Here is a 27,318-nt window from a genome sequence, read left to right as displayed (position 1 = left end):
AGTAATTTTTGGTGGAGTCTTTTAGACTTTCTACACAGAGTATCATGTCACCTGCAAATAGTGAAAGTTTGACTTCTTCCTTGCCAATTTGGATGGCTTTTATTTCTTTTTCTTGTCTGATTGCTGAGGCTAGGACTTCCGTGATTATGTTAAATATTAATGGTGAGACTGGACATCCTTGTCTTGTTTCTGACCATAGGGAAAAGGCTCTCAGTTTTTCCCCATTTAAGATGATATTAGCTATGAGTCTTTTTTAGATGGCTTTTATGATGTTGAGGTGTGTTCCATCTTCCCTACTTTGCTGAGGATTTTTATCAGGAAAGGATGCTATATTTTGTCAAATGCTTTTTCTGCTTCTATTGGGAAGATCATATGATTCTTATTCTTTCTTTTATTAATATGGTGTATCACATTGATAGATTTGTGAATATTGAAGCACCTGTGCAGCCCAGGAATAAATCCCCTTGATCCTGGTGAAAAATTATTTTAATGTACTGTTGGATTTTATTTGCTAGTGTGTTATAGAGAATTTTTTTATCTATGTTCACCAGGGATATTAGTCTGTAATTCTCTTTTTTTTAGTGGGGTCTTTTACTGGTTTTGGGATCAAAGTAATGCTGACCTATAGAATGAGTTTGGAAGTTTTCCTTCCATTTCCATTTTTTAAATATGAGTTTGAGAGGAATAGGTATTCTGTTCAAATTTTCTATTTCTTCCTATTTCAGTTTTGGTAGTTTGTAAGTTTCTAGGAATTTGTCCATTTCTTCCAGATTGTCTAGTTTGTTAGCATACAATTTTTCATAATATTCTCTCATTGTATTCACCAGAGGTGTTTCTGATCTCTCCTCTTTCCTTCCTGATTTTATCTATTGGGTCCTTTCTCCTTTATTTTTTATAAGTCTGGCTAGGAGTTTATCAATTTTATTTCTTTTAAAGAACCAGCTCAATCTGCTCAAATTTTTGTTTGTTTGTTTCTCTATTGTTTTTTCTTGCTCTAATCGTTATTATTTCCCTTCTTCTGCTGGGTTTAGGCTTTATTTGTTGTTCCCTTTCTAGCTCCTTTAGGTGTAAAGTTAGGTATTTGAGACTTCTCTTGCTTCTTGAGGTAGGCCTATATTGCAATATACTTCCCTCTTAGGACTACCTTTGCTGTATTCTGAAAGTTTTGGATTGTTGTGCTTTGTTTGTTTGTTTCCATGTACTTTCTAAATTTTTCTTTAATTTCCTGGATGACCCATTCATTCTTTAGTAGGATACTCTTTAACCTCCATGTGTTCATGGTCTTTCCAAATTTTTTTCTTGTGGTTGACTCCAAGTTTCATAGTGTTGTGGTCTGATAACATGCATGGTATGATCTCAGTCTTTTTGAACTTGTTGAGGGCTGGTTTGCGACCTAGTATGGGATCTATTCTGGAGAATGTCCCATCTGCACTGGAAAAGAATGTGTATTCTGCTCTTTTAGGATGAAATGTGCCACTTGAGCACCTTTGGGCTGGGGCATCCCCCCACCCCCACCCATTTTTCATAGTAGTGGACTTCCAGAAGTTCCCATTCTGCACTGTGCCACTTCTGATACTTTGTGGTCGCCTCCACAAGCTTCCCTCCCAACCTGCATCCTCAGCTAAGACTCTCCCACCCCAGGTGATCTCCAACCTTCCAAAAGGTAGTGGCTTTCCTACTTGTAGACTTACAGATTTTATTCTCTCAGAATTCCAATGGACTCCTCGGGTGTTCAGAGTAACTTGATAGCTGCCTGGCTATGTTGAGAGAGGAGACAAGCTGGGGACCCCCTGCTCCTCTGGCATCTTAACTCCTCCTCTGAAGCTCCTGCTGTGAACACTTCTTGAGGGCTCCCACCAGGCATTGAAGGGCTTGGCTTACTAAAAGCCCTTCAGATATCTGGGTCCTATGGCAGGGTTCCTCATGTGGCATGTCTGGGGTGGTGCAGAATGTGCATTTCTAGCAATGCTCAGGTGATGCTGCTGCTGGTGGTCTGAGAAACACATCTGAGAAGAACTGTCCTAAAGCAGCCTTTCCTGTGTTGAGAGGACCTGAGTGTCCCCAGGCAGACAGTGCTCTGCCTGGGACTAGGTCTGGGGTCAGTGAGTGGCGTTGTACCATGCCAGGGCAATCTGCAGGGCTCCAAGACAAGAGGGGGACCTCCACAGCACTCCTACAGACACAGGCCTTGACCTTCTTTCAGAATAATGTTGAAAATGCATCCATGGGATGCCTGGGAGGTTCAGTGGGTTCAGCATTTCCCCCCAGCTCAGGTCATGATCTCAGGGTCCTGAGATTGAGCCCCACATCAGGCTCCCTGTTCAGTGGGGAGTCTTCTTCTCCCTCTCCCTTTGCCATTCCCCCACTTGTACACACACTCTCTCATCACTTGCTCCACTCTCTTTCTCAAATAAATAAATAAAATATTTTTAAAATGCATTAATGTGTCAAAAAAGTTTGTTTCCATAAAGTGGCTCAATTATCAAGAAATAGATATTCACATGCCAATCCTTAGAATGACTTCTCTCCATTTTTTTGATCAACAGACTTTAACAATCAATAAGCATTTTGTTTGTTTGCTTGTTTGTTTATCACAGAGAAAATCACTGATTCATAGGAAGCATGGGGAAAGATAGGAGGAACATGGTGGAGCCAGGGGGGCTTCTTGGATAGTTTACCCAACTGCCCTCTGCAGAAATCATTATAAACACTCCTGTCACTCCCTACTGGGCTCTAACAAATCTATTTTAGTCTGGAGGTCTGAATCTGGAGCCCTTGCCCTGATTCCCTTCACTGCCCCCATTATACTCACACTCAATATTTGCTTGGGTGTCTCTTCTGCCATGAGGCCTTTCTTGAGCCACCCTCCTGTGCCCTTGCCCCATCCACACAGTAGGAAAATCCTTCTTAATGGAGGATCACAGAGCACCATGTTCTTTATGGTTTTTATCATAGTTGTATTTCATACTTACTTAATACATATTTCCCCAACCAGACTACGAGCTCCAGGAGAGTTATAAAGTTTTCCACTTCATTGCATCCACAGTGTCTACTGAAGTTCCTGACTTAGCATAGGTGCTCAGTTACTATTTACTGCATGGATGGATGGATGGATGGATGGAAGGATGGATGGACACTTGGATGGACGGTTGGATGGGCAAGTAGATGGATGCAAGGAAGGATGGATAGATGGATGGATGGATGGATGGATGGACGGACGGATGGACAGATGGGTGGATGGATGAAAAATGAATGGTGCAGAGACTGATTCAGAGAGGGGTGCCCTAGGAGAAAACAATCATCAGCCCTCCTTGCACCTGCAGCAACTGGTCATTCTCTCCTCAAATCACTTAACTTACTAAATTTTAATCATTTTGCCTCCATTGTAGGATGGAAGTTCTTCGAAGGTAAAGAGCAAGTTTTTCTAGTTCATCTCAACATCTCAGCTGCCTGACCTTTACTAGACACTGACTAAATGTCTGGGGATGGCAGTGTTTAGGAAAGCAGAAGCTAGTCCTAAGCTCAGTGGGCCCTAACTTTCCTGGGGAGTGTCTGCCTTCCTTGTGAGAGTGCTCTGCCTCCCTATATTTCCCCCAGCTTCCCCAAATTGCAATAGTCTCACATTAAACCTTAAGAAAGGCAGGCCCCTGGATCCCTGGGTGGCTCAGTGGTTTAGTGGCTGCCTTCGGCTTGGGGCATGATCCTGGAGTCCCGGGATCGAGTCCCACATCGGGCTCCCTGCATGGAGCCTGCTTCTCCCTCTGCCTGTGTCTCTGCCTCTCTGTGTGTGTGTGTGTCTCTCATGAATAAATAAATAAAATCTTAAAAAAAAAAAAAAGGCAGGCCCCAAGAGCCACAAGGTACACAGCAGAACTCAATCTTCCTTGCTCCCGAGCTAGCACTCTTCCCATTTTGTATCCAAATAGTGCTCCCAGCAGGGGAGAGTGTGAGGAGCCCCAGGTCCCAGCAGGGGAGAGTGTAAGGGGCTGTGGACCCACCAGGGGAAGCTGGCCTGTCACACGAGGCCGAAAAACCCCACCAGGGGTTTTTGCTTACATGGCCTGGGCAGTTACTTCTAAATCCCGAATTTAGTCATTCTACAAACAAACAAAACAGTGAGTGAACCACATTCATCGAAAAATATGGGCAAGAAAAAGGAATAACTTAAATGGACACTCTTTGTGTGGGGAAAGCCTAAACTTATACCAGAAGACAAAACATACTACATAATTATGTCTGTTGAAAATTTCTTTTTTATTTTAAACAGTACAGATGCTTCCTAACACATCTTGCAAATATAACACACTTTATTTTCTTTGCCTGAATTTCTGTGAATGAGATGTCCCAGTATGACCAAGATAGCTCATGGCAGCTCTGATGCTCTGTGAGCCCCTGAGCAGGTTAAGGGTAGGCCATGCCAGGGCTGGGACCAGAGCAAAGGGAGGAAGGAGCACATCTCCACATCCTTGAGAGGCCTGCAGTCTAGCGGGATATTTTCTTTATTTTGGAGGTCTCCGTGTTAGCATACTTCCAATTTATAAGATATAGTCTATATTTTCAGAAAAGAGCCTGTCTACCCACAGTGACATGAACAATGAAAGCAATTCTCTAGGTGAGACAAGGCTAGAGTAGGACCTTTTGTCTTAGAGAACCAGGTGATTTATGAAAGAATGATGCTGTGGCCTTAGAGTGTTGTCATAGGTATTTTAATTCTTTGATATTTTTGGAAGACCTGCAATGTTTGAATACAAAAAGAGACAGGATCTCTGCATCTTCTAGAGCATGTGAAAAAAATTCTTTGTGAGCAGCACTGGAATTGTCAACAGTGAGAACTAAAATGAACCCACGGGTCACATCTGCTGTCCTCGGCACTGGGCTCTGTCTCTCATGTGGAGTGACTTAGATCCAGTGTCTGTAGGAAGTGGGGTGTGGACATTCAAGTAGCCTCAGTGCAAAACCACAATACCTTTAGTACAGATATTTCCCTTCGGCTTTTGCCTGTTCATGGTACCATGTGCTTCCTGTAAATTCCATTTTCATACTATTTTATACTTTTTAATAAAGACAATTCATTAATTACAAAACTGTGACTTAGTTCTATGCCTTTTAAAAGTCTCCTTATAAATATATTTAAACATTATGCTAACTCTCTTTGACACACCAGGTGTCCTTTTTGTGTTATGGGAAACACTGTCAACTGCTGCTCCTGTGTGTCACGCAAGAGTTAGGTGATCCTTAGAGATACTGAATTCCAGAACTTTATAACTTCCTGTGGTTCCAGCCACATACAGCTGTACGGACACCGCCTATTCAAAGATAAGTTACTAAAGCTTGTTCACAGAACTAAGCTTTGCCCCAATGTCCCCGCCCTCAACACCTGGTATCACTGGAAGTATCATCTCCGTGCTTTCCAGGGTTTAAATAACAGTATTTAGAAGACACTTAACACCACAACAGGGAGTTTGCTGGCATGACACGGACAATCCGCTTACTCCAGATGCTATACTCAAACTGGATGGGTCCACTGAAAAAATAGATATAACCTGCAAGGAAAAGACCAAAAAGAAAGTTTCAGAGTCTGAAAACACTAAGAGTTTACTCCAGCTCACATGAAAAGTACAACCTGTGAGATCCCATGGTTTTTTAATGTGCCAACATTTGTCTAAAACCCTACTCATGCCTTAACATATTGCTTATAGTTGGGGTGGGGGGGAGTACGAGTTTCCTAGGTCTCCTGAATCGTCACCTTGAAATAGTTGTCATCTTACCACGAGTCCTAGTTTTGATGCCAACATGTTGATATTAGTTATTTAAGTTTGGAAAAATGTCCCTTTTCATTATTAAAGCAAAAATAACTATATAGTTACAGTACTCATCTGTCTTTCTATATAAATGACTCCCCACTCTACCTCTGATTTAAGTTATGGCAATAATCTTTGCCTCTTGACATCATTAAGCGTAATTCAAGACCATGTTGGGGCACCCGACTGGCTCAGTCAGTTGGGCATCTGACTCTTGATTTCAGCTCAGGTCATGATCTCGGGGTCATGAGATGGAGTCCTAAGACCCGCTTCTTTCTGTGCTCTGCAGGGAGTCTACCTGAGGTTCTGTCTCTCCCTCTGCCACCCCCCACTCTCTCTTTCTAAAATAAATAAATAATTAAAACCTTAAAAAATAATTAGGATAGTGTTTAGAGTTTGGCATCTCTTATTTGTAGAATTAGCAACCATTTGAGCAACATCATCATTTATTCTAAGCGTATTATATTTTGTTTGCTGCCTATGTAACTAATTTCTTAACTGCCATATATTTATTAGTACCTCTAAGTCCTGTGTAAAAGTGCTTTATAAGGGAAATGATTTTGAGGAGCTACAGAAACCCCCCATTGAGGTTAATGTGATGGAACTTGTTACCGTTTTTCTCATAGACGGCATCCACTTTATCACCAATCCCTGGGAAGTCCTCTTCTATCAGCCTGGGGTAGTCTTTATCCATGATCTGGTTAGTATCATCATAGCTATGTAGTAAGAAAAAGAAACTCTTAAGTAGGCTGTATTTCTTAGAAATTATCTTAGAAATGATACAGTGTGATCATGACACCTTTCAAAATTGACAAGAGTTGTAAAATGTTAAGTCCATTTAAAATATCTGGTAACTTTTTCAAATTAGGAATTATGACACTGAGTGCACAGTGGGAGCTTGCTAAGCATTTATTGACTTGCCTAAACGTTATCTCTGTAGAGAGAGTTACAAGCTCACTTCCATTTCACAAATTGCATATATGCTACAAAAGTGTATTATTAGGAAGTGTTCTTAGACCCAAATCAATACATGTTTGTTCATTGAACAACTAAATACTGATCTCTCACCACAGGTGAGACAACTTGCTAAGTGCAGAAATGGATGCAAGAATATTTGACGTATAATTTCTGGACTAAAAAGTTATCAGGGCATAGGGTGGTTCTGAAGCTGGGAAGGGGAGCATGGCTCTCTTGGCTTTCTCCTCCCATAGCTTCAGTTCCATAGTCCACCCCCCTGCACACAGGCACACCCTAGCCAACCAAACACATCCTGAAATTAGCCTAGAACAGCCTCCCATCATGTACTACTATTACTGATGAGAGTTTCTGACCCTTGAGATATGCTCCAAAAGGTAAAAGGCAAGAACCACTGAACTGTGGAGAAACGTAAGACATGTATACATGGCAACAGTAAGCAATGGAAGCCAAACGTCATGACCAGGAGATGTAAAGCATCATGAGAGCCTGTAAGAAGAGACATGGCTGGGAATGGGGTGATCCAAAAGACTTAGAGGTTCAATGGTCTTTCCAGGTACTCTGAACGGGGGGTAGAATTTCAAGAGGGGGAGATGCTGGGAAAGACCTTCCAGTCACATGAGGGGATAAAGGCACAGTGTATTTGGGATCTAGGAAGTCACACACCCTCACCGAACCATGCACCTGTATAGGGCATGGGGACTGGAGCAGCAGCTTCCGGCAACCTCTCTGGGGGATGAGCAGACACTGGAAGTGGCGGCCTTCTCTCTCTCTATCTCTCCCTCTCTCTGTCTCTCTCTCTTTCTTTCTCTCTCTGTCTTTTCCTGCACCTACTTTGTTGTCCTCTGCGGCCACAGAAGGTGGGGCCACGTGTAAATTAGGAGGGATGACAAGAAAGAGGACTCAAGAGCAGAACCAGTGAGAAGAAAGATGTCAAGGTCAAAGCAATGGGATAGCAGGGCTGACGTACAACAAATAGTCAGAAAAGAAGACTGGCTCTGAAGAAGGGAGCGCTGGATGTGTGTTCTTGCCTGTTCAAGCACCTGTCTGAGAACTTGCCTCTAGGGGCTGACACGGAACAGACATCCATGACTGGTTTGCCATTGTACGTAACACATTAGAGACTTAAACCAGTGAGAGCCACATGGGACTTGCTCGGCCTACGTGACACAGGTGATGTGCCGGGAAAGACAGCGGCCATACCTCCAGACCTGGTTTCCTGAGAAGAAGAGCGTCTTCCCCGTGTTCTCAAAGTGAACAGCTGCACTTATCTTCTTAACCTCTTTTGGAAATCCCAGTTCAGATATTTTTTGGGGATAACCTTCCAGAATTTCATAACCATTAAGAGCCCAATATTTTCTTCCTAGAATAAGTAAAAGAATGGTTTTATTATCCAAGGGAATATATTAGGACTCACATTGTGTAGATACTTACTTTAACAAAGAAAGACTCATTTTATACATTTAGAAATAAATTAGTGTTTGCAGTCAACATGTTTATGAAGCATAGAAATATGAGCATTGTTCAAACAAAAATTAGGATTTAAGATGCTGATATCCTAATTATGAGTATAATTACAAACCAAATATCATACTTAGTCAACTTATTACCTCCTAATGTTAATCGGGAGCTGAGTGAAAAGTATACTAAAATTTCTTCATAAATAAGCAGTATAGGTATAACAGTAAATTAGACTGAAAACTCAAATTTTATTCCAGATAGAAAGTGACTTTATGATAGCATTAATTATAATAATCAAACACCAGAAATAATGCCAGTAGAATGCTATGTAGTCATCTTGAATTATGATCATGAAGATGGAGTAGCAATTTGGAGAACTGTCCATAATTTTATGTCAAAGGAACAAGCAAAATATGAAAATGTATACACAACATGAATATAAATATTTTAAAATACATATTACATATAGTGAAGGACTAACAAAAAAAGTGAGGAAATGAAATAAATTGATGTTTCAGAAGGGGGAGAATTATGGATACTATTTTTTCAACTTTTCAAAAGGTACATTGTCATAATGTTTGCTCAGCAAATGATTTTTAAGAGGAAATAAGAAAAAGCTGACATGATTGCTAATGAAAAAAAATAGTAGCTTTGTAATGACAAGTAATAATGCAGACTTTTTACTTGTCAAATTCAGAGACATTTTGTGGAAAGTTTCCAGGTATGTTCTGCTTTCTATTTTGTTATGCTTGGTTCTTAATTGAGGTATTTTTCAGAAGTGGTCACTTTGCTAAGACTCTGGCAGCATCAAGTTCACCCCTGCCTGCCCTGGACACGAGGGAGGCCTCGCTAGGGAAAGGCTCACCTCTGAAGATGAAGATAAGGTCGCGGGAGGGGTGCTCATATGCAGCATCGATACGGTTGGGAAGTTCCGGCCAAAAGGATTTTGTTAAAAACAGCTCTGCATCCACCTGCTGAGGATGCAATCGCCAGAAGAATCTAACACACAAGTAAAAATACAGAGTTTGCAGTCATATTTTTGAAGTGCAAATACTATCCATCCTACTAGCCACCTGTTTCCACATCCACACGGGTAAGTTAGAGCAATCATACCCTATCACTCCTTCCCACGTCCTATTCAGTGCCAGGGGGACAAGCTCTTGCTACCCCAACTCTAGCCTAAAGTAGTAAGGTTTAAAGTCTCATGGAATCTTTGAAGGCCTCTAGGCCTTTGTGAGTTGAGGCCATGCTTTGTTCCATTTGGCATATCTTGCAAATGTACCAGGCACTGGGTTGGGTTCTGGAAAAAAAAACCGGAGTTACCAAAAGTAGGTCTTCCAAGATTTCATGGCCCAGGGAAACAGATACAGGAGAAAACACCTGAGATACAGTGTAATCAGAGTTCTAATGGAGCAGGGGGTAGGGATGCTGTTGGCACACAGATAAGGTTTCAAGTAATTGATGAATGAATAAGTGAACAAATGAACAAATAAGCATATTAGAACAATGTAGAAGTGAAAAATTCATATTTCATTTTTCCTAACCCACAGGTTTAGATTGTAAAGCACTCACTCTCTCAAATTCCCACATATATTACTGGAACAAAAGTCTTTCCGTACCAAAAGGAATTCATATGGATGCTGTAACAACTTACTGATATGGTCATTGATTTCAATCCTTGTGTTTTTAAATAAATAAATTGGATTTTTATATTCATTTGGTTATCCTTATAACAAAGAATACGACCAAAGTTGTAAAGAGAAGCTGCATCATGCCAAGATTACCGGGTAAAAAGTAAAGTGTTTATGCATCAGTGATTTATTTCATCTGAAACATGTAAAAACACAAACAAATACCAAACTACCCAAAGATCTATTATTTTCACCATTAACTTCACCTTTGGAAATGTGACTGCATGGTTGGAAATTTGCAGACAGAACTTTACAAATGTCTATGACATGCAGATTGTGTAAAATAATATGAAGACTACCTGTCTTTAAAGATCATTGTTTCTCCTCGGAGGCTGGTGATGGCATCAAGGGATAAGGAGGGATCACATTTGTCTGGTGTTTTGGGATGTCTGGGGTTGGGGTCTTCATCTCCTGGGCCTGCAGTCATGAAACAAATGTAAAAAGGGTATGGGGTTGGCCTCCCTGATGCCTTGACCCTGCTAATGGGTCCCTGGAGGGGGAAATTGTCAGCTTCTACAACAGGATCCAAACCCCATGTAATCGTACTTCCTTCCTCTAGTGTTATCAAGCTCTTGGGGGTGGACCTATTCCTCCCACGTTCATCCTCAAGACCCTTTGAGATTCTTCTCAACTACAAATTTGGGTTTCTTGAGGTTGGTGATAGAAATGGGGAGTGGGAATGTGAGCAAGACTCAGAGGAAACCTGCCCCATGCTTGGCACAAGCTGTGGACAGGTTGCTCTCGAGAGACACATTCCTCTTCAGGCCATTTCTGGTGGCACATCATCCCTGATGGAGTCCTCACCTCTGCTCTATCTCTTGCCTCTTTTACCAAATGGCAAATGTCTGCCATTTTGCCTCACTAATTTACCCCAGTACCACTGCTATCAGAACCAGCCAGGCCTTAGCAAACTTGACGTGCCTTGCCATGAGTTTGTAGCTTTCCACTGGCTCACATGAGTAAAAAATTCTGAGCTACCTTTTCTCCACCTAGTTCATATTAGTTCTATCATCAAGTCCCTTGGTCACAATACTGTAGAAATAACAAGAAACACAAAACATTTGCCCATATCTACACTCACTGCTATAGTAGATTTCAGTCCAGAGGGAAATGTGATGGGCCCAGGGGCATGAGTAAGGTTTCTGAGCTCGGTGCTCTAGAAGTGTTTGCACTGATGACTTTAACTATATTAGTGGCAGGCAATTTTGCTGGTTTGGGGTGAGGTAAATATTATTGAAAATTTGGAAGAAAAAAGCAGAAGAGATTCTTAAAATGGTCATTGTAGATATTGAGTAAGAGTTACTACAGGCCACTTAAACAGTTTCTACTGTGGCAAACTGATGTAGTTGAAGGAATATCCAGAATTTATAAAAGCTGATGAAGACCACACCTTCACTCTCAACCATGGGACTAGAGCTATACTAGGTAAGATCTACACGGTGTGGTTTCTTCATTGGTCAAACGGGGAAGAAAATATTTTCCCTCCTTATGTCAGAGGTGTTTTGAGGGAATCAAACGTACCTTACAAGGTATAAAATACAAATAGGAATCTGCAAAATTTTTGGAGAATAGAATATTTTCTACTTGAGCAGGTAGTCTGATTCAGAAAGAAAATATGGGCATGTCTTCCCAGGTTTTAATAACAGAACCAGAGGGACACCTGGGCAGCATCTGCCTTCAGCCCAGGGCGTGATCCTTGGAGTCCCAGGATTCAGTCCCACATCAGACTCCCTGCATGGGGCCTGCTTCTCTTTCTGCCAATGTCTCTGCCTCCCTCTCTCTCTCTCCCTCTCTGTGTGTGTCTCTCATGAATAAATAAAGAATATATTTTAAAAAAAAATAACAGAACCAGAACAGAAATATGGTAATGATAAATTCACTAATAAATTTGAAAATAAATGTATGTATCTATTCTGTTTCTAGACTGATAAATTAAGAGTTACCATAGAGAGACTGGATCCCTTGCACATCATCATCAGGAAGCATAAAGTGGCTTTTGCCTGTGTAGGTGTAGATGGGAAACATGAGTGCTCCCGGGTCCTTGGAGTGGTCAAGACCTAAGGAGTGGCCGAACTCATGGGCAGCAACAAGGAACAAGTTGTAGCCTGTAAGAGAACAAAGCAACGATGAGAAGGCAAGGCAGTGACCAGCTAATGGAGGGAATGCTATTTTCCTCACCTCTTTCTCTTTCTTGGCGATTTCACTATTTTTTAATTAATATTCAATATTCAGTTGCTTGAAGGAAGATTCAAAACATTGATTTAATCCTGATAAATAGTTTCATGTTCTCTTTGATTCTAGCTGCCTACATAATTAGAATATTAATAGGTTGCTCTCAGATAATTAGAAATCAATGAGGATCTAATGGGAGACACTAGTAATCCTGATGTTTTCTCAGGTCAGGTGAGGGAAGTGGGCAGTGAAGGCCAAAAGAGGACTCCTGGGAAGCCACACAGGGTGGTCCTACCAGGGGTGTTTCTAGAACATCATCTGAATAAGAGGCATCATGCAAAGGGATGATGACCAGGTATGGAGCATGTACTAAATAGGGTCTCTGGGAATCTACTTGGGAACAAATCCCAACCAAATGATCCTTTTCAGAATATTCTAGACTCTAAAGTTTAAAAAAATAGAAACTCTGGAAATGATTAGCCAACTTTCCTCCATTTTAGAAGACTACTGTGTTGCTGTATTTACATTATTTCCTCTAGTCATTCTTTCTACAAATTTCTAAGCCTCCTAATACTGCTATTTCAAGTTGAAGGAGAAAAAGATAAAAGCTTTAAAAAAAAAAAAACACATGGAAGCTGGATTCAGTAGTTTCACTTTGACCTTAGACACCACTTGCTATCACAGCCCACACCTGGAGAAAATGCATAACTAACTTAGTGAATGATGGAGACCATAAGAGAAATCAGAGCTCACATAATCTGAGTGACAAGCAAGTCTTCATTGAAATGACTAGTGAAAGATTCCATTCTTGGCCTTCCACTGAAAAGTCAATCATGGTTTGTTTGTGAATATATTCATTCATTTCAATTAAATATCTCAAATCCAGAATTTATGCAGGAGCCTAAAACTGAGGTTTACTATGGCTCTATCTTAACAATACTGATGTTATTCTTTCTTCCTAAAATCATTCTTACCTGTATAATATTCAGAACATAAATATATAATCTCTCACCTTTTCTTCCAAAGACACATCGAGGGCATTGGAACCAAGGCATTGGTCAGCCAAGCCCAGAAAAACAATTCTTCTGTTTAAATGAAGAATAAAAATTAGCTATCTATGAAGACTACCTCTAACTGTCGCAACCAAGGGTCAGTAAAGCTCCATAGTTACATCCTGGTTAGAACAATCTGGCTTTTCTTCCTAAATTAATATTCCCAATTCTTTTGAGCTTTGAGGATTCAAATACTGACTGAATTCATTCAAAACTGAGTTTCATTTTGCTTTTGCAAATATAATCTGGTCTGTCTCATGCTATTTGGAGTAAGACACCATCTAGCTTTGTCGGAATGATATTTAAAAATCAGTGACATAGACACATCTGAAACAAGGAACTCATATAACAGAGAACAGAAAACTGATTGCACTTGTGCCGTTAATATTTCTGTCGAGGAAACAAAACCTATTTCAACTCATATCCAACTCATCTATGATCTGCCTCTTCAGCCCTAATAGTGTTTAGATGTGTATGTGTAATAAACTATACCTCCTCAACACATCAAAGTGTAATCCACAGTAACAACCCCTTGATTGACAGAAGAACATGTTGGTCCTAATTCAAGTTAGTTAGTATCCCTCAAGCCACTAAATGAAACTGCTCACTTTTAATGTTTCACATGAGTTTGTAGAAAAGTCACTTGTAGATACTAATGAGTATAAGATCAACTTTTAATTTTTTTGAAAAATACAATCAGTTGGCAAATAAAATTTACAGTATGCTTCTTAACTTCTTATCCATGGGATCACTATCTAACCTAATCTAGAAATTATGAAACATACCTTTATAAGAAACATTACCTTTGGAACTACTTGTCCAAGTTTCATCATCATCAAAATGGGCATCTCCTCCATAATTTGGCCCAGGAGGAAAAGCATGAGCCAGAAGACCAGAAGGTCCATCAAATGGATAGAAGTCCCCATGCTCTACACACAAAAGCAAGAGTTAAGAATCTAATTATATCCAGTAGTGTCTGGCACAAATGCTTGGTGAATCCTGTAAAAAGTAATAAATGACTGAAAGAAGGTATAAAAGAATGGAGAAAATTAGGGAGCAGAATGTAAAAAAAATGATTCTGCATCATTACCTTTAGTTCCAAAAGAGATCATGATATCTGCAGTGCCGTCATGAAGTCTGGTAAAATTCAGAGGTGTCACATCTGACCAAACTTTGAAAGCTTTTTTGAATGCCTTTTCAACTTCAGAATGAGTCAGATCAGGGGTATAGTTCACAATCCTATTCAACAGAGAAAATTTCAATTACATTTTTGGAAGGAGAAAGCTATTTGAGAATATATTTTCTTGGAATACTGCTTTTCAACTCAAAAATGCATTGGCTCCTCTAAAAGTTCTACTGGCGGTCCATTGTTTCAAAGTACTTATTAATTATGATGTCATACAAAGATAACAAAATGAGTTCAATCAGACATTTGAGTATCTCCAAATATCTGATCACTTAAAATCTTGCATTTAAAATATTCAGATATTTAATGAAACTTACATTGTATGATACAAGTTTGGAATTGTATCACTATGACCTAAATTAAATAGCTTTGTCAAGTTCCTAGAAAGAGCAGGACTCTACATTTTTCAGCACTCCTAATAAGTATGCCTCATGTAGTACATTTGCAAATTTTAATATACCTACTTTTGTTTTTTATTTTATTTCTTTTCTAAAAAAAAATACTTGAGACTTCCAGTAAAAAATAATGCTGGGTTAACATAACAATAATAGATGTCATGAGGCATTCTCACCAATAGTATTAAAATTATTACTTGAATTATTTAATTTCTAGTTTAATATTTAAAGTCTACCTTTAAAAAATGGGACCAAACATGTTCTGTCATCTATAGCTTGTGTTGAAAATCAGGCATTTAATACTATTTTCAAAACTAAGAAATATTAAAGAAAGATAGCCTCTTAAAAAAAAAAAAAGAAAGAAAGATAGCCTCTGATCTACCTGTAGGTTAGGTTCGTTTTGGACCACTTGAGAGTTCGGGGGAAAACATTGTACTCGCCCACATCAGGGACCCCACATCTTGGTTTCTTCATGATGTCCAAGGTATTATCATCAAGTTTGCCAGTGACCTCTAAGCCGAAGAAGGACTGCATTTCTCGGAGCCTGTCAGCCACTGAGCCTGCTGCAGACTTCTTCAGGATTCCAGCAGGATTCAGGGGATAGTAGTAGGATTTCAGGTAGCGCTGAAAAAGAGACCAGAATGGCCTACTTTTAAAAGATAAAGGCATTGGTGAGATGTAACACCCCATTGGGACTAGCAAGATACTCTACCTCTGCAAGCTGGAAGTCTTCCTCAGACAGATCTTCATCACCATCGCTGGGAAGGGGCAGGGACCAGCACTGAGTCCAGCTCAAGCAGAGGAAGGCAGCCAGGATGCTTGGGAGCATCTTGGTGGTTGTGCCCGGAGCCTGCTGTCTTCTCCCAGACAAGCACCTTTACTTTTATAGACCTGCAGTGGTGACTCATCCTTTATGGACAAGTTCCCGCTTCCTAGTCTGTTGAAGGTAAACATGCTTACATGGCGACTTTTTTTTTTTTTCCTCCCAAGAAAGTGTGGTTTGTGGTAGAATTTGAGGGAAATATAAAATGAGGGCATCTCTCATTTCAGCGGGGTCTCAAAAACCATCTGGCAAAATAAACAGCCTCAGCATATTTATGGATACTGTGGGAAGAAGCAGAGAGTAGTAAAATTTCACTTCACTAGGCAAAAATATTTTTCCCTCTGTAGAAAAGCAGCTACTTTTACTCTTTTCAGACAAGAGTATCAAGATGATGCTCTCACTTCCTTAAAGAGATACTTAGTCCTGCTTATAGAATATCTAGAACCTGGTGACTTCTGAACATCATTTTCCCTAGAGCAATTACAGAAGGAGACATGAGTACCTGAGGACCAAACAATTGGGGGCTTGGATACTAGGGCACACCCACGGGGCCCTGGTGTGACTCTCGAAACACATGGAATCCTCCATGGATTCCCCACAGGTTCAGGAAGGGGTAGGAGCCTATATGGAATACAATATAATGGCTAGCACATACCAGGGGATTACTAGGCTTAAAAGGCATGATCTCGTTAAATCTGTACAGTGGCCTAAGCAGGAGGTGCTACTGGAAGGCTTGTTTTCATTTGACATAAGAATAATCTGAGCACAGAGAAATTAAATACTAACCTCTAATAAAAGGTCAAAAGTTAATAAATGATACTGTCAGCATTTGACTCCAAGCCAGTAGACTTAAGACTTCATCTTTTTAACCACCATCCAGTATGTCTTCTACCCCATTAATTCTCAGAAATTTTCTCAAAAATGGAGCTGCTTTGTTCCCACACCCCTGGAAATACCAGGAAAACTAGGATCTAGGTAAGCTCTTGGCCAACTTCAAGTTTCTTAATTTTGACTTTTAAGAAGTTTGAATAGTAGATGTACCTGAGTTCCAAAAACTCAGGAAAATCATCCACGAGGGGCATCCAGTCTGTTACAGAACATCCCACATTTAGTACCAGGAAATCAGAATGCCATCTTTGGTCCAGCATAGATGTAAATGGATAGAAAATACAAGTCGTGATCTTCAGATTGAATGACTGAAAATGAAGTTAATTTAAGTGATCAGGAATCAGAGAGCAGCTCAGGTCCAGAACACAAGAAGACAAGGACAGGAGTGGAGCACAGATTAGGGTGGGTAGGGAAGGGGCATCCCACATCTGAGTGACGTGCTGTCACCTGAGTTGGTCAGAGCCTCAGACGGAACCAGACAAGCTTATGAAATGTAAGCTATCGGCAGAGGACAATTTATTACACCTTGTCCAAAAACAGATCCTTACAATAAGTATTTCCAGTGAGTTCGAGATTAGAATTGGGCTCAACCAGCAACACAAAACAATAATTTGTTTTAAACCTCTTTCACAAACAGCAGTTGATTTTAGATTAAATGATAATAACCAAAAGGTTTGATTCATCTACTGAGCTTATAGGAAATTAGTTCATTCTAAATTATTTGTTTTTACCAATATAATTTCATAATCTTCTAAAGTATTTTAGATTTTTAAAGTTTTTTTTTAGATTAGTCTCAACAGATTTTGAAAGAGTTCAGAAACAAATGACATTTTATTTAATGTTTAGAAGTAGGAGAGATGAATCAAATAGGTTCACTGTACTGGTAGGTTCTCACGTATTTGTGGACATGTTACCACTTTAAGCTACAATTTTTTAAAAAGTCACTTTAGTTATTGAATCAATGAATATTGATCAGGCATCAACTATGTGGGATACCATGTGGATCACTATGAAGATGGGGTGAAGCATAGTGCCTTTTTTGTAGGATGATTACAATATTATCTCCCCAGAAAGACGCATTTTTAATGAGCAGTGAAAATAAATGTCACTGCGAAATAATGCTTATTATCAAACCGCATTAGTGTTTTATCAGCTTCTCATATCACCTAAGCACACCCACAGTGCAAAATAAAAAATAAAAAACCGGACAGGTCAGTGAGAACACACTGTTCACATTCTGTAGTGTTCTGAGCAAGGTAAATAAAAGTTGTTCAGAAGATTAAAATAGAAATTGATTCCTTCAGAAAATAATGGGACTGCTTGTCTGTAGCAACTGCTCATGGAGTAGCGAGCTTAGCTGGCGATCAGGATGTGTCATCACATGGAAATGTGATGGCAAATCACTTGTCAACACAAGTCCTTCTCTTGGGCTGTTAATTATTAGGAGGAAAGCCAGGTTTTGTGGCTGCCACTGCTGAAATGGTTTGTGGTTTCGAGCGACACCTCTCACACAATGAGGCCGTGCGGGTCTTTACAGACTGTCCCAACAAGCCTCCCGGCTCACTGGGCAGAAATGAAAACCTGTAGAATGAGCAAACAAAACTGGGCGAACTTAGCAGTGGTATCTCCTGCTGATTCACACATAAGCAACACGGGCTTTTTAGAATACACGTCATCTGTTTCTCAGACCAAAACATCACCCAGGAGAGAATCAGGTTTGTCCATGACCAACCCCTGAGTAAAGTATAGGGGGGTTCCAGACCAGGAAAAATAGGAACAAAGGCCATGGGAGTTGGATTACAGTTATGAAAATTAAGTAAGTCAAAGAAACTTTCAGGTAAAAATTTTGGCTTTGGTTTAGAGTGTTGTAAATTAACAACGTCGACCATAACACTTAGTATCTTGATTTTTCTAAAAGCTAGGTGATCTGACAGTGCAAGTGCAGAAGTAATGATTTTCGTAAACATCCTCTGATGGTCCCTTTGTTCTTCTGTCTGGTTTTCCCCCAGAGCCCCAAGGAAGGGGTTCCATGCCCTTAAAGAGAAGCACTACCCTAGAATAGAAGTTCTCGATCACACCGACATGCTAGAATAAAGGACAAGAGTGCCCCACTGACTCACTTGTGCACAGCCATGGCATGACCCCAGGTCAGGTGCAGGGCGCACAGGGACTCACATCAGAAGCTGGCCAGGCAGCAGGCCAGCAGTTTAGTAGAGCACTTGCTTTCACGCCTGAATTTCATGCTTTACACACATGGCTGTGTTCATCTTGTGCGGATCCCTAAAGAAAGAAATAGAATCTGCAAGAAAAAAGGAAATTCTTTTCAATTCTTACCTGAGTATGGTATCTGAAAGTCAAGACTTAATTTTCTGGGCTTGCTTAAAAAAAAAAAAAAAAAAAAAAGATTTTATTTTTTTATTTTAGAGAGAATTGAGCAAGAGTGAGGGGAGGGGCAGAGGGAGAGGGAAACTCAAGTGGATTCCACTCGGAGCACGGAGCCCAATACAGGGCTCAATCCCACGACCCTGAGATCACGACTTCAGCTAAAACCAAGATTTGGACGCTTTACCAACTGAGCCACCCAGGATCCTCCTGGGCTCACTTTCTAATGAATGGTAATTTTATTGTGCTTTGTTAAAAAGAGTGTTACTGGATGTCCACCTCTGCCAGATTTAACCAGAACTGAGAAAGAAAACAAGCAGGCATAGAACGACAATTCTAGCCCATCCCTGTCCAAATGTCTTTGAAAAGGGAAAAATGGGATGGTTGGCAGTGAATAGTGGAAATGAAAACAAACTAGAGAAATGGGACCTTTGTAATTTTAACAAGCAATTGCAATATATTTAAAGTTCCCTAATATATATTTTAAACAAATGAGGCAAAGAGTCTATTTTTAAAGCAGCCTGGCCTCACCTTGTTACCCTCATTCACTAAAGTAAAAGTTATTACATATTCTTAATAAATTTTCTGATTTAGGGCAACCCGGGTGGCTCAGTGGTTTAGCACCGCCTTCAGCCCAGGGTGTGATCCTAGAGACCCGGGATTGAGTCCCACGTCCAGCTCCCTGCATGGAACCTGCTTCTCTCTCTGCCTACGTCTCTGTCTCTCTCTGTGTGTCTCTCATGAATAAATAAATAAATCTTTAAAAAAAGGAGTATGTTCTTAAAAAAAATTCTGATTTAAAAACTAATATACAAAAAGTAATAAACTTCTTGCATAATGACTGGAAGATGAGAAACCTAGAAGGAAAAAAGTATCATAATACCCCCCAAAATTTTATATATTTATTTTTTTAAGATTTTCTTTATTCATAGAGACAGAGGGAGAGAGGGGCAGAGACACAGGCAGAGGGAGAAGCAGTCTCCATGCAGGAAGCCTGACATGGGACTCGATCCCGGGTCTCCAGGATCACACCCGGCTGCAGGCAGCTCTAAACCGCTGCGCCACCAGGGCTGCCCCCAAAGTTTTTTAGATAATCCACACATACATTCTCTTTTTTTAAAAATTATTTATTTATTTATTTTTAAATAAATTAATTTTTTATTGGTGTTCAATTTACCAACATACAGAATAATACCTAGTGCTCATCCCATCAAGTGCCCCCCTCAGTGCCCGTCACCCATTCACCCCCACCCCCCGCCCTCCTCCCCTTCCACCACCCCTAGTTCGTTTCCTAGAGTTAGGAGTCTTTTTCTTCTCCCTTCCCTTATATTCCCTTTCACTATTATTTATATTCCCCAAATGAATGAGACCATACACTCTTTGTCCTTCTCTGATTGACTTATTTCACTCAGCATAATACCCTCCAGTTCCATCCACGTCGAAGCAAATGGTGGGTATTTGTCGTTTCTAATGGCTGAGTAATATTCCATTGTATACATAAACCACATCTTCTTTATCCATTCATCTTCCGATGGACACCAAGGCTCCTTCCACAGTTTGGCTATTGTGGACATTGCTGCTTGAAACATCGGGGTGCAGGTGTCCCGGCGTTTCATTGCATCTGAATCGTTGGGGTAAATCCCCAACAGTGCAATTGCTGGGTCATAGGGCAGGTCTATTTTTAACTCTTTGAGGAACCTCCACACAGTTTTCCAGAGTGGCTGCACCAGTTCATATTCCCACCAACAGTGCAAGAGGGTTCCCCTTTCTCCGCATCCTCTCCAAAATTTGTGGTTTCCTGCCTTGTTAATTTTCCCCATTCTCACTGGTGTGAGGTGTATCTCATTGTGGTTTTGATTTGTATTTCCCTGATGGCAAGTGATGCAGAGCATTTTCTCATGTGCATGTTGGCCATGTCTATGTCTTTCTCTGTGAGATTTCTCTTCATGTCTTTTGCCCATTTCATGATTGGATTGTTTGTTTCTTTGGTGTTGATTTTAATAAGTTCTTTATAGATCTTGGAAACTAGCCCTTTATCTGATATGTCATTTGCAAATATCTTCTCCCATTCTGTAGGTTGTCTTTTAGTTTTGTTGACTGTATCCTTTGCTGTGCAAAAGGATTTTGCTGTGCAAAATCTTTAAAAAATTATTTATTTATTTATTTATTTATTTATTTATTTATTTATTTATTTATTTATTTATGAAAGCTAGAGAGTGAGTGTACCCATGCAGGAGTGCACACACAGGGATGAGGTGGTGCAGAGGGAGATGGAAAGAGAGAGAATCCCAAGCAGACTCCCCTCCAAGCACAGTGCCTGATGCAGGGCTCAACTTTACCACCCTGAGATCATGACCTGAGGTGAAACCAGGTCATGATCAGACTGTTGGACACTCAACAGACTGAGCCACCCAGGTGCCCTCTCAACGTATATATTCTGAAAGTTGACTTATTTAGACGATAGTCAATCTTAAAGGTTTTATAAAATGTACTCTCTGGAATAGAAAAACAGGCCATGTTGCTAGTATGTTGCATCTGCTTTATTTTCAATTCCAGGAAAGCCATGTTGAACGAATTTGAGGTACCATGTTCCATAGTTTGCCCTTCTTCACTAAATCTGTCATAAAACTGAGAATGAACTCAAAACTGCACAAAATATATCTTAATAATACTAAGTGTTAAAGAGGTTAACTTTTAAAATTTTTCTATAAGCTCCATTTAGATAATTTCAGAAAATTGTAGACAGGAATTCGCTGCAACCACGAACTGCCAACGGACTCCCTGGTCAGTCCAGCTAAGGGCGGATTTCCACCTCTACCTGCAGGGAAGAAGGCAGCTGTTCCCAGGTACAGACCACAGGCAGCATCCAGGCCTCGAGTGTCTCCTGGGAATTCATCCATCAACACTATGTGAGAGCCCCCAACATTTTTCCTGTCAATGATGAGGCAAAGAAAGGCCTTATTCTTGGCACAAAAACTATGACGAAGCAAACACGCCTAAAATGAGGAATATTATAAGCCTACATGTACACCGCAAAGAAACCGTTTCGGACTATGGCCTCTGGGTGGGGTTTGTTTCTCTTCTCTGTCCAGGGATTCCACTTTTGCCTGAGCCTATGGAGACCATTCAGAGAGTGAGAGCACAGGCCCTGGCATCAGTTACCACAGGCGAAACCCCAACCCTGCCGCTTATGAGCTCCCTCACATATGCAATTTGATCTCACTAATAGAGCAGTGAACAAAACACAGCAGAACCCGGGTCCTTGAGCAGCTGACAATCTAGTAGGGTGAGAGAGAGAATTAAAGAGATAATTAGATAATGAGAGAGAAAAATAGAGCAGGAAAGAGGGGTCAAGGAGGTATGTTGCAGTTTATTTGGAGTGGCAGGGAAGTGCTCATGGAGAAAGTGACTCTTGAGTAGGGATCCAAGGGAAATGAAGGTGGGAGTCATCAAGCAGGAAGAGGAGCAAGGGCAAAGGCCCTGAGGTAAGAATCTGTGTGGCGCATTTGGAGAAAGCAGCAAGAAGGCCAGTGTGGCTGGAGCAGAGTGAGATGACAAGTTATTGAATCTTAACTAGACAAATGGGATCGTCACAGTACCTTTCAGGCCATATGATGAGCACATGACATGATGATGGAAGAGCCCTGTAGCAGTGCCTGGCACACAGTAAGCACTTGAGATAGCAACTCAGTTCCCAGTGAGTAGTCTGCACAGTGCCCAGCAAAGTCCCAGTGCTCAGCACCCTGTAGGCATGGGGGCCATTGCAGCAACAGTGTCCATGGGGTGAGGGCTAAGCTGAGCCAAGGCTTTTCCCAGACTCTTCCACTGTGTAGGTCTCAGGAAGGCCTTGGGCCCAAACTCTGACTTAGGTGTCTGCTACACTAATATTAACAATAGGAGGAAGGGGAGAGGGGCATTTCTATGGTCAAGCAAGGTTAGGAGACACTCGGTGACACAATCATGAGCCAGTTTTTTTCCTAGAGGACTCCTCAGAGCTTTAGCACATCATGAACATCGTGAACATCTAGGAGAGGGCTAAAGCTGGGAACATGCACTGGAGCTTCACGCAGATTGGGGTTGCTGCTTTGGGGGATTGGCAAGGCAAACAAATCTTGAGAATGGGAAGACAGACCACCTTCAGCAAATTGGAAAGCCTAGGTGCCTTTGACATCATCCTCAGAGAAGATCTTTGTCTTGTCAGAGTGGGTGAGTCTCAGGGGTACATCAGAACCTTGGGGTCTCTGCAGTGGTGGAAGCCCAAGGCATGGCCAAATCTATGGGAGGCCAGGCAGACAAGTGCAAGCTATAAAGAGATACAACCTGGATGATCCATGTAAAAGCCACACAAAACTAGCTCTTCTCAGAGATCTTCTTAGATGTCTCTTCCAAGCCTTATTAACTACATCCCTCCCCTATTCCATATTTAGGGAAGAAGGACAAAAGGCAAGACCCCCACGGACACCTTCCTCAGTGGCCTGAGGCAAGTGACCCTAACCTGGCAGAGTGTCCTGAGGGGTGCAGGTTGGAGCCACTAAGATTCCACCACTGAGATGTTGTGCCTTGGGACTCCTCAGGGGTTAGGCAGGAACAAGTAAATGAATACCTATGGCCACTTTACTTCTACTGAGAAAGTACAGTAGATGAGCACTGCACACTGTAAATTATATTTTTAAAAAACTTTATTAGTTTGAAATAGGTAAAAGAAGTAGCCAATTACTGTCATGGTAACAGAGATGAGCCCTGAAGCCAGGCAGACCGAAGTCCATTTCCCCATTTGAGAAGTGTGGGATAATAAAATCAGCTTTATAGGATTAGTGACAGAAGGTAATTGTGAAGTACGTGGCACATTGTAAGAGTTCAATTAGCTTTTTAAGATTTACTTTTTTAAAAGATTTATTTACTTATTTGAGAGAGGGTGCATGCAGGTGGGCAGGGGAAGGGCAGGGACAGAAGTAGACTCCCTGCTGAGCATGGAGCCCACCAGGGAGCTCAATCCCAGGACCCTGGGATCACACCCTGAGCTGAAGGCAGATGCTTAACAAACTGAGCCCCCCAGGTGCCCCTAGACCTCAATTAGCTTTGTTGCTACCTCTATTACTAATATCCAAAGCACTTGACAAATAGTAAATGCTCAATTTAAAGTAGCTACAAAGATTAAAATCCAAATTTAATGATTATGGAGTTCATCCAAAGTTTGTTTTTTGCTGAGCTGCAAGCAATAATGGGCACAGGAGGAAATTCATATCTGTGGTGTTAGATTGTTTCAAAGTATTTAGTGACATTTGCATAAAATGGTAAACATGCCAATTACAAGAATTTTTGTTGATTCAGGAAAGCCTTCTGGCAGAAAGCACTTGGCAAATATAAATATTAGTATGTAGTTGCTACACACACACACACACACACACACACACACACCTTCCTTTTTCACATTTGCCCGAGTCTGGAATGTTCCTATATCAGATGTTTCCTAGTGCTCATTAGGTTATCAGAGGGACAGATCTTCTGTGTTAGCTGGGACCCAGAATGACACATTCTTTAATTTAAAAAGTAGAGAAATTGTAGAAAGTCATTTAATTCTTGTATTGCCTAACTCTTAGTAATACGATATTTAGGGGCACCTGGGTGGCTCAGTCAGTTGAGCATCTGCCTTTGGCTCAGGTCATGATCTCAGGGTCCTGGGACTGAGTCCCACATTGGACTTCCTGCTCAATGGGGTATCTGCTTCTCCCTCTTCTCCTGCTCATTTTCTCCCTCTCTCTCTTCCTATGAAGTAAATAAATAAAATCTTAAAAATACAATATTTAATCAATATTTAGTGAAGAGAAAGAAGATAATATGAAACAGCAAAACAGGCAATAAAGATCAGTGTTTTATATCTGAATGACATGTTTTATTTGTGAATTGCTAAAAATTATTTTCACCACATGAAGTTTAAATGATCAAGGATTGGTAAACTCTGCTACACTTTCTTCAACCACAGGGGGAAAAACCTAATCAACTCAAACTTTGTAGTGTGACCACATAGTCCCCATGCTGACAGCATGACCCCGCCAAGACCTCAGAAAGCATTTCGGTTGATTCTCTTTTATGGCTTCCGTTGCTGTTTGGGGATACAAGATGGAAAACTCAGTGTTTCAACCATTTATGTACATGAATGTAACAAAGCAATGTTCTCCTAAATGGAAAATTTCTGTAACTTCAGTGACTGTCCAGCATCAATGACTACACAAGGCCAGAGACTAGGATTACACCAGTCTGAACTGGAGAATAGTCACCCTCACCTTTGGAATCACTTGCCAGAGTTTACGGTCACCAAAGCAAACCCTCATCCCAGACCATCAGCAAGGCAAACAGTATGAGCTCCCTCACACATTGAAAGCAATGAGCCCACTTTCCAGAGGACTCATGGTATAGGGAAGAAAACCTCATGTTCTAGAAGGGAAACAACTCAGAAATCACTGTCAAAACATCAAAACAAGAACAAAACCAGTCACTTCAAGTAGAGGGTATTAAAAAATGGGAAGTCTTTAATAAAGCCAATGTGTTCATCCTTATTCTCTGTTTCCAAAGAAGATCCTGATGCCAGCAGGGTCCCAGAAAACTCTGGTGAAATTGAGTTGGGTCTCAGTGTCACTCAGACAGTGTGATCCACAGTCCCAGGGGAAAAGTCTGGAATGTAATTTGCTATTCTGACTAACACACATACACACAGGCATTCCAGAAAGCTCCAAAACATGACATTTTAAGGATTCTTGTACTTTAAGAATGCATCCTTTTGATGATTCTTTTAATTTCCTTATAGGACCAAAAATCCAAGGTACATCATGGTATAATAAAGTTTCTTTAGAGATAGGCTTAATTTGTATGTGTTTGCAAGTATTCTTGGTTAAAAACAAAATCCAAAGTGCACTATAATCACCCAAGATTTATAAACTCCTGGGGCACCTGGGTGGTTCAGTTCGTTAAGCGTCCGACTCTTGATTTTGGTTCAGGTCATGATCTCAGGGTCATGAGATGGAGCCCTCCATCAGGCTCTGTGCTCAGCTCAGAATGTGCTTGGGATTCTGTTCCTCTCCTCTGCCTCCACCTCTCATGCTCTCCAAATGCATACATACATGCATAAAATCTTTTTTAAAATTAAAAAAAACTACTGTAAGACAATGTTAAAGAAGAAGGTAAACGTTCTACTTACGATAAATTTGAATGTCATTTTGATTTCATCACAGCATAGCGCCAGAGATAACTGAGAATAACTCATAAATCAACGTCAAATTATACTACATACCAGTGACACACGGAAACATTGAATTGAAGGTTCCAGAGTTCTGAGGCACAGCCTTAAAGAAATAATGGTTTTAAAAAACTGAAAATCTTTACATTTATAGATTCTTGTAAAGAACTAGCTCCTACACCCTAACTTGCTTTCTCTGTCAATTACGGCTAAACGTTAGCACAGAAAGACAGTAAAGTATTTCTCCAAAGTTTTGCTAGCTATTTACACACACTATGTAAAATACTTCACTCTATGAGCAGCCTTTAAATCCTGGAGGGTTTATTTTGAATGGCATTCAGCAGTAGAGACGTATTGTTCTGATGTACTTGAGAAGGAGTGCAGAAATGTCTCTCACTCATCTTTATATCCTTCAAGATCTGACCCTTGGTTCTCACATGCCAGGAGCTCGATTAAAATGTGTGAAATAGTTGGACACAAGGAAGGATGGGTTCAAGATGATTATCTACAGATTTCTTGCCAAAATTATCTCATGTCTTGATTGTTTGCTTCACTTAAGAAAGAATCAGATCCACCCAAAAATATGGGTTCAAGATTTGTTGTTTTGAAACCTCCTAAATTTGCAAGAAAACAGCCTCCTGTCTGTTGTTAACAGACAACTGAGTTTAACTTTTACTTAAGATTCAGTTCCTAATGAAAATTATTATATAAGGAAAAAAATAAAACCATTGGTTCTCAATGATTTTTTTTTAATTAAAAAAAAATTTTAAAGGTATTTTAAGCCACCTGACAAGATTTACTAAGTCTGAATTTAAGTGACAGAGACAAAGCCTGGATTGGAACACAGAAGAATGTGACGTGGGGATAACGGGTTATAGACCCTAACAGGACCTCCAGAGATCATCCGACCTAATCCTTTATATTCCATTGGAAGACAGATTGAGAAACTTCCTCAAAACCACACAATAAAATAAAGTTGGTGCTAGGATTAGAATCCCAGCCTCCCGACTAGGACAGCGCAGGATACTATGTGTTATCCCCAAACTCTTAACCCGTGCGTGTCTGGCCTGCCGGGGCTAATCCTGTCTGTTGACATCCACGCACTGGAGAGGAAAAATCGCCAGCTGTCTTTTTATTTTGTAGGTCAAGCGATCAGTTAGCCATTTCATTTTCTTAGAGAAAAAGTTACACTCCCCTGAGTCAGGTGCCTCATAGGGTTTCAAGTGTTGGCATTGAGTGGGCCATGTGCTGGTGGACC

General features: G+C 40.7%; 1 protein-coding gene across 1 annotated transcript in view; it reads right to left on the bottom strand.

Moving 5' to 3' along the window:
* Positions 1 to 4,230: 4,230 nt before the first annotated feature.
* MMP13 (matrix metallopeptidase 13) overlaps positions 4,231 to 27,318 on the bottom strand; it is a 66,013-nt gene continuing 42,925 nt past the window's right edge. The window contains exons 3-14 of the mRNA XM_026006753.2: positions 18,565 to 18,743; positions 16,598 to 16,752; positions 15,446 to 15,837; positions 15,116 to 15,357; positions 14,243 to 14,391; positions 13,956 to 14,081; positions 11,872 to 12,033; positions 10,228 to 10,345; positions 9,103 to 9,236; positions 7,980 to 8,139; positions 6,414 to 6,517; positions 4,231 to 5,543 (exon numbers count right to left, since the gene is read on the bottom strand). Of these exons, the coding sequence (XP_025862538.1) occupies positions 5,443 to 5,543; positions 6,414 to 6,517; positions 7,980 to 8,139; positions 9,103 to 9,236; positions 10,228 to 10,345; positions 11,872 to 12,033; positions 13,956 to 14,081; positions 14,243 to 14,391; positions 15,116 to 15,357; positions 15,446 to 15,562 (1,413 nt within the window). The 5' untranslated portion in view covers positions 15,563 to 15,837; positions 16,598 to 16,752; positions 18,565 to 18,743 and the 3' untranslated portion in view covers positions 4,231 to 5,442. The remainder of the gene's footprint in view (positions 5,544 to 6,413; positions 6,518 to 7,979; positions 8,140 to 9,102; positions 9,237 to 10,227; positions 10,346 to 11,871; positions 12,034 to 13,955; positions 14,082 to 14,242; positions 14,392 to 15,115; positions 15,358 to 15,445; positions 15,838 to 16,597; positions 16,753 to 18,564; positions 18,744 to 27,318) is intronic.

Source organism: Vulpes vulpes, chromosome 12 (assembly GCF_048418805.1).
Source record: "Vulpes vulpes isolate BD-2025 chromosome 12, VulVul3, whole genome shotgun sequence".
Taxonomy (NCBI): domain Eukaryota; kingdom Metazoa; phylum Chordata; class Mammalia; order Carnivora; family Canidae; genus Vulpes; species Vulpes vulpes.
Note: the sequence above shows the minus strand (reverse complement) of the source record. Positions and strands in the feature narration are given on the sequence as shown.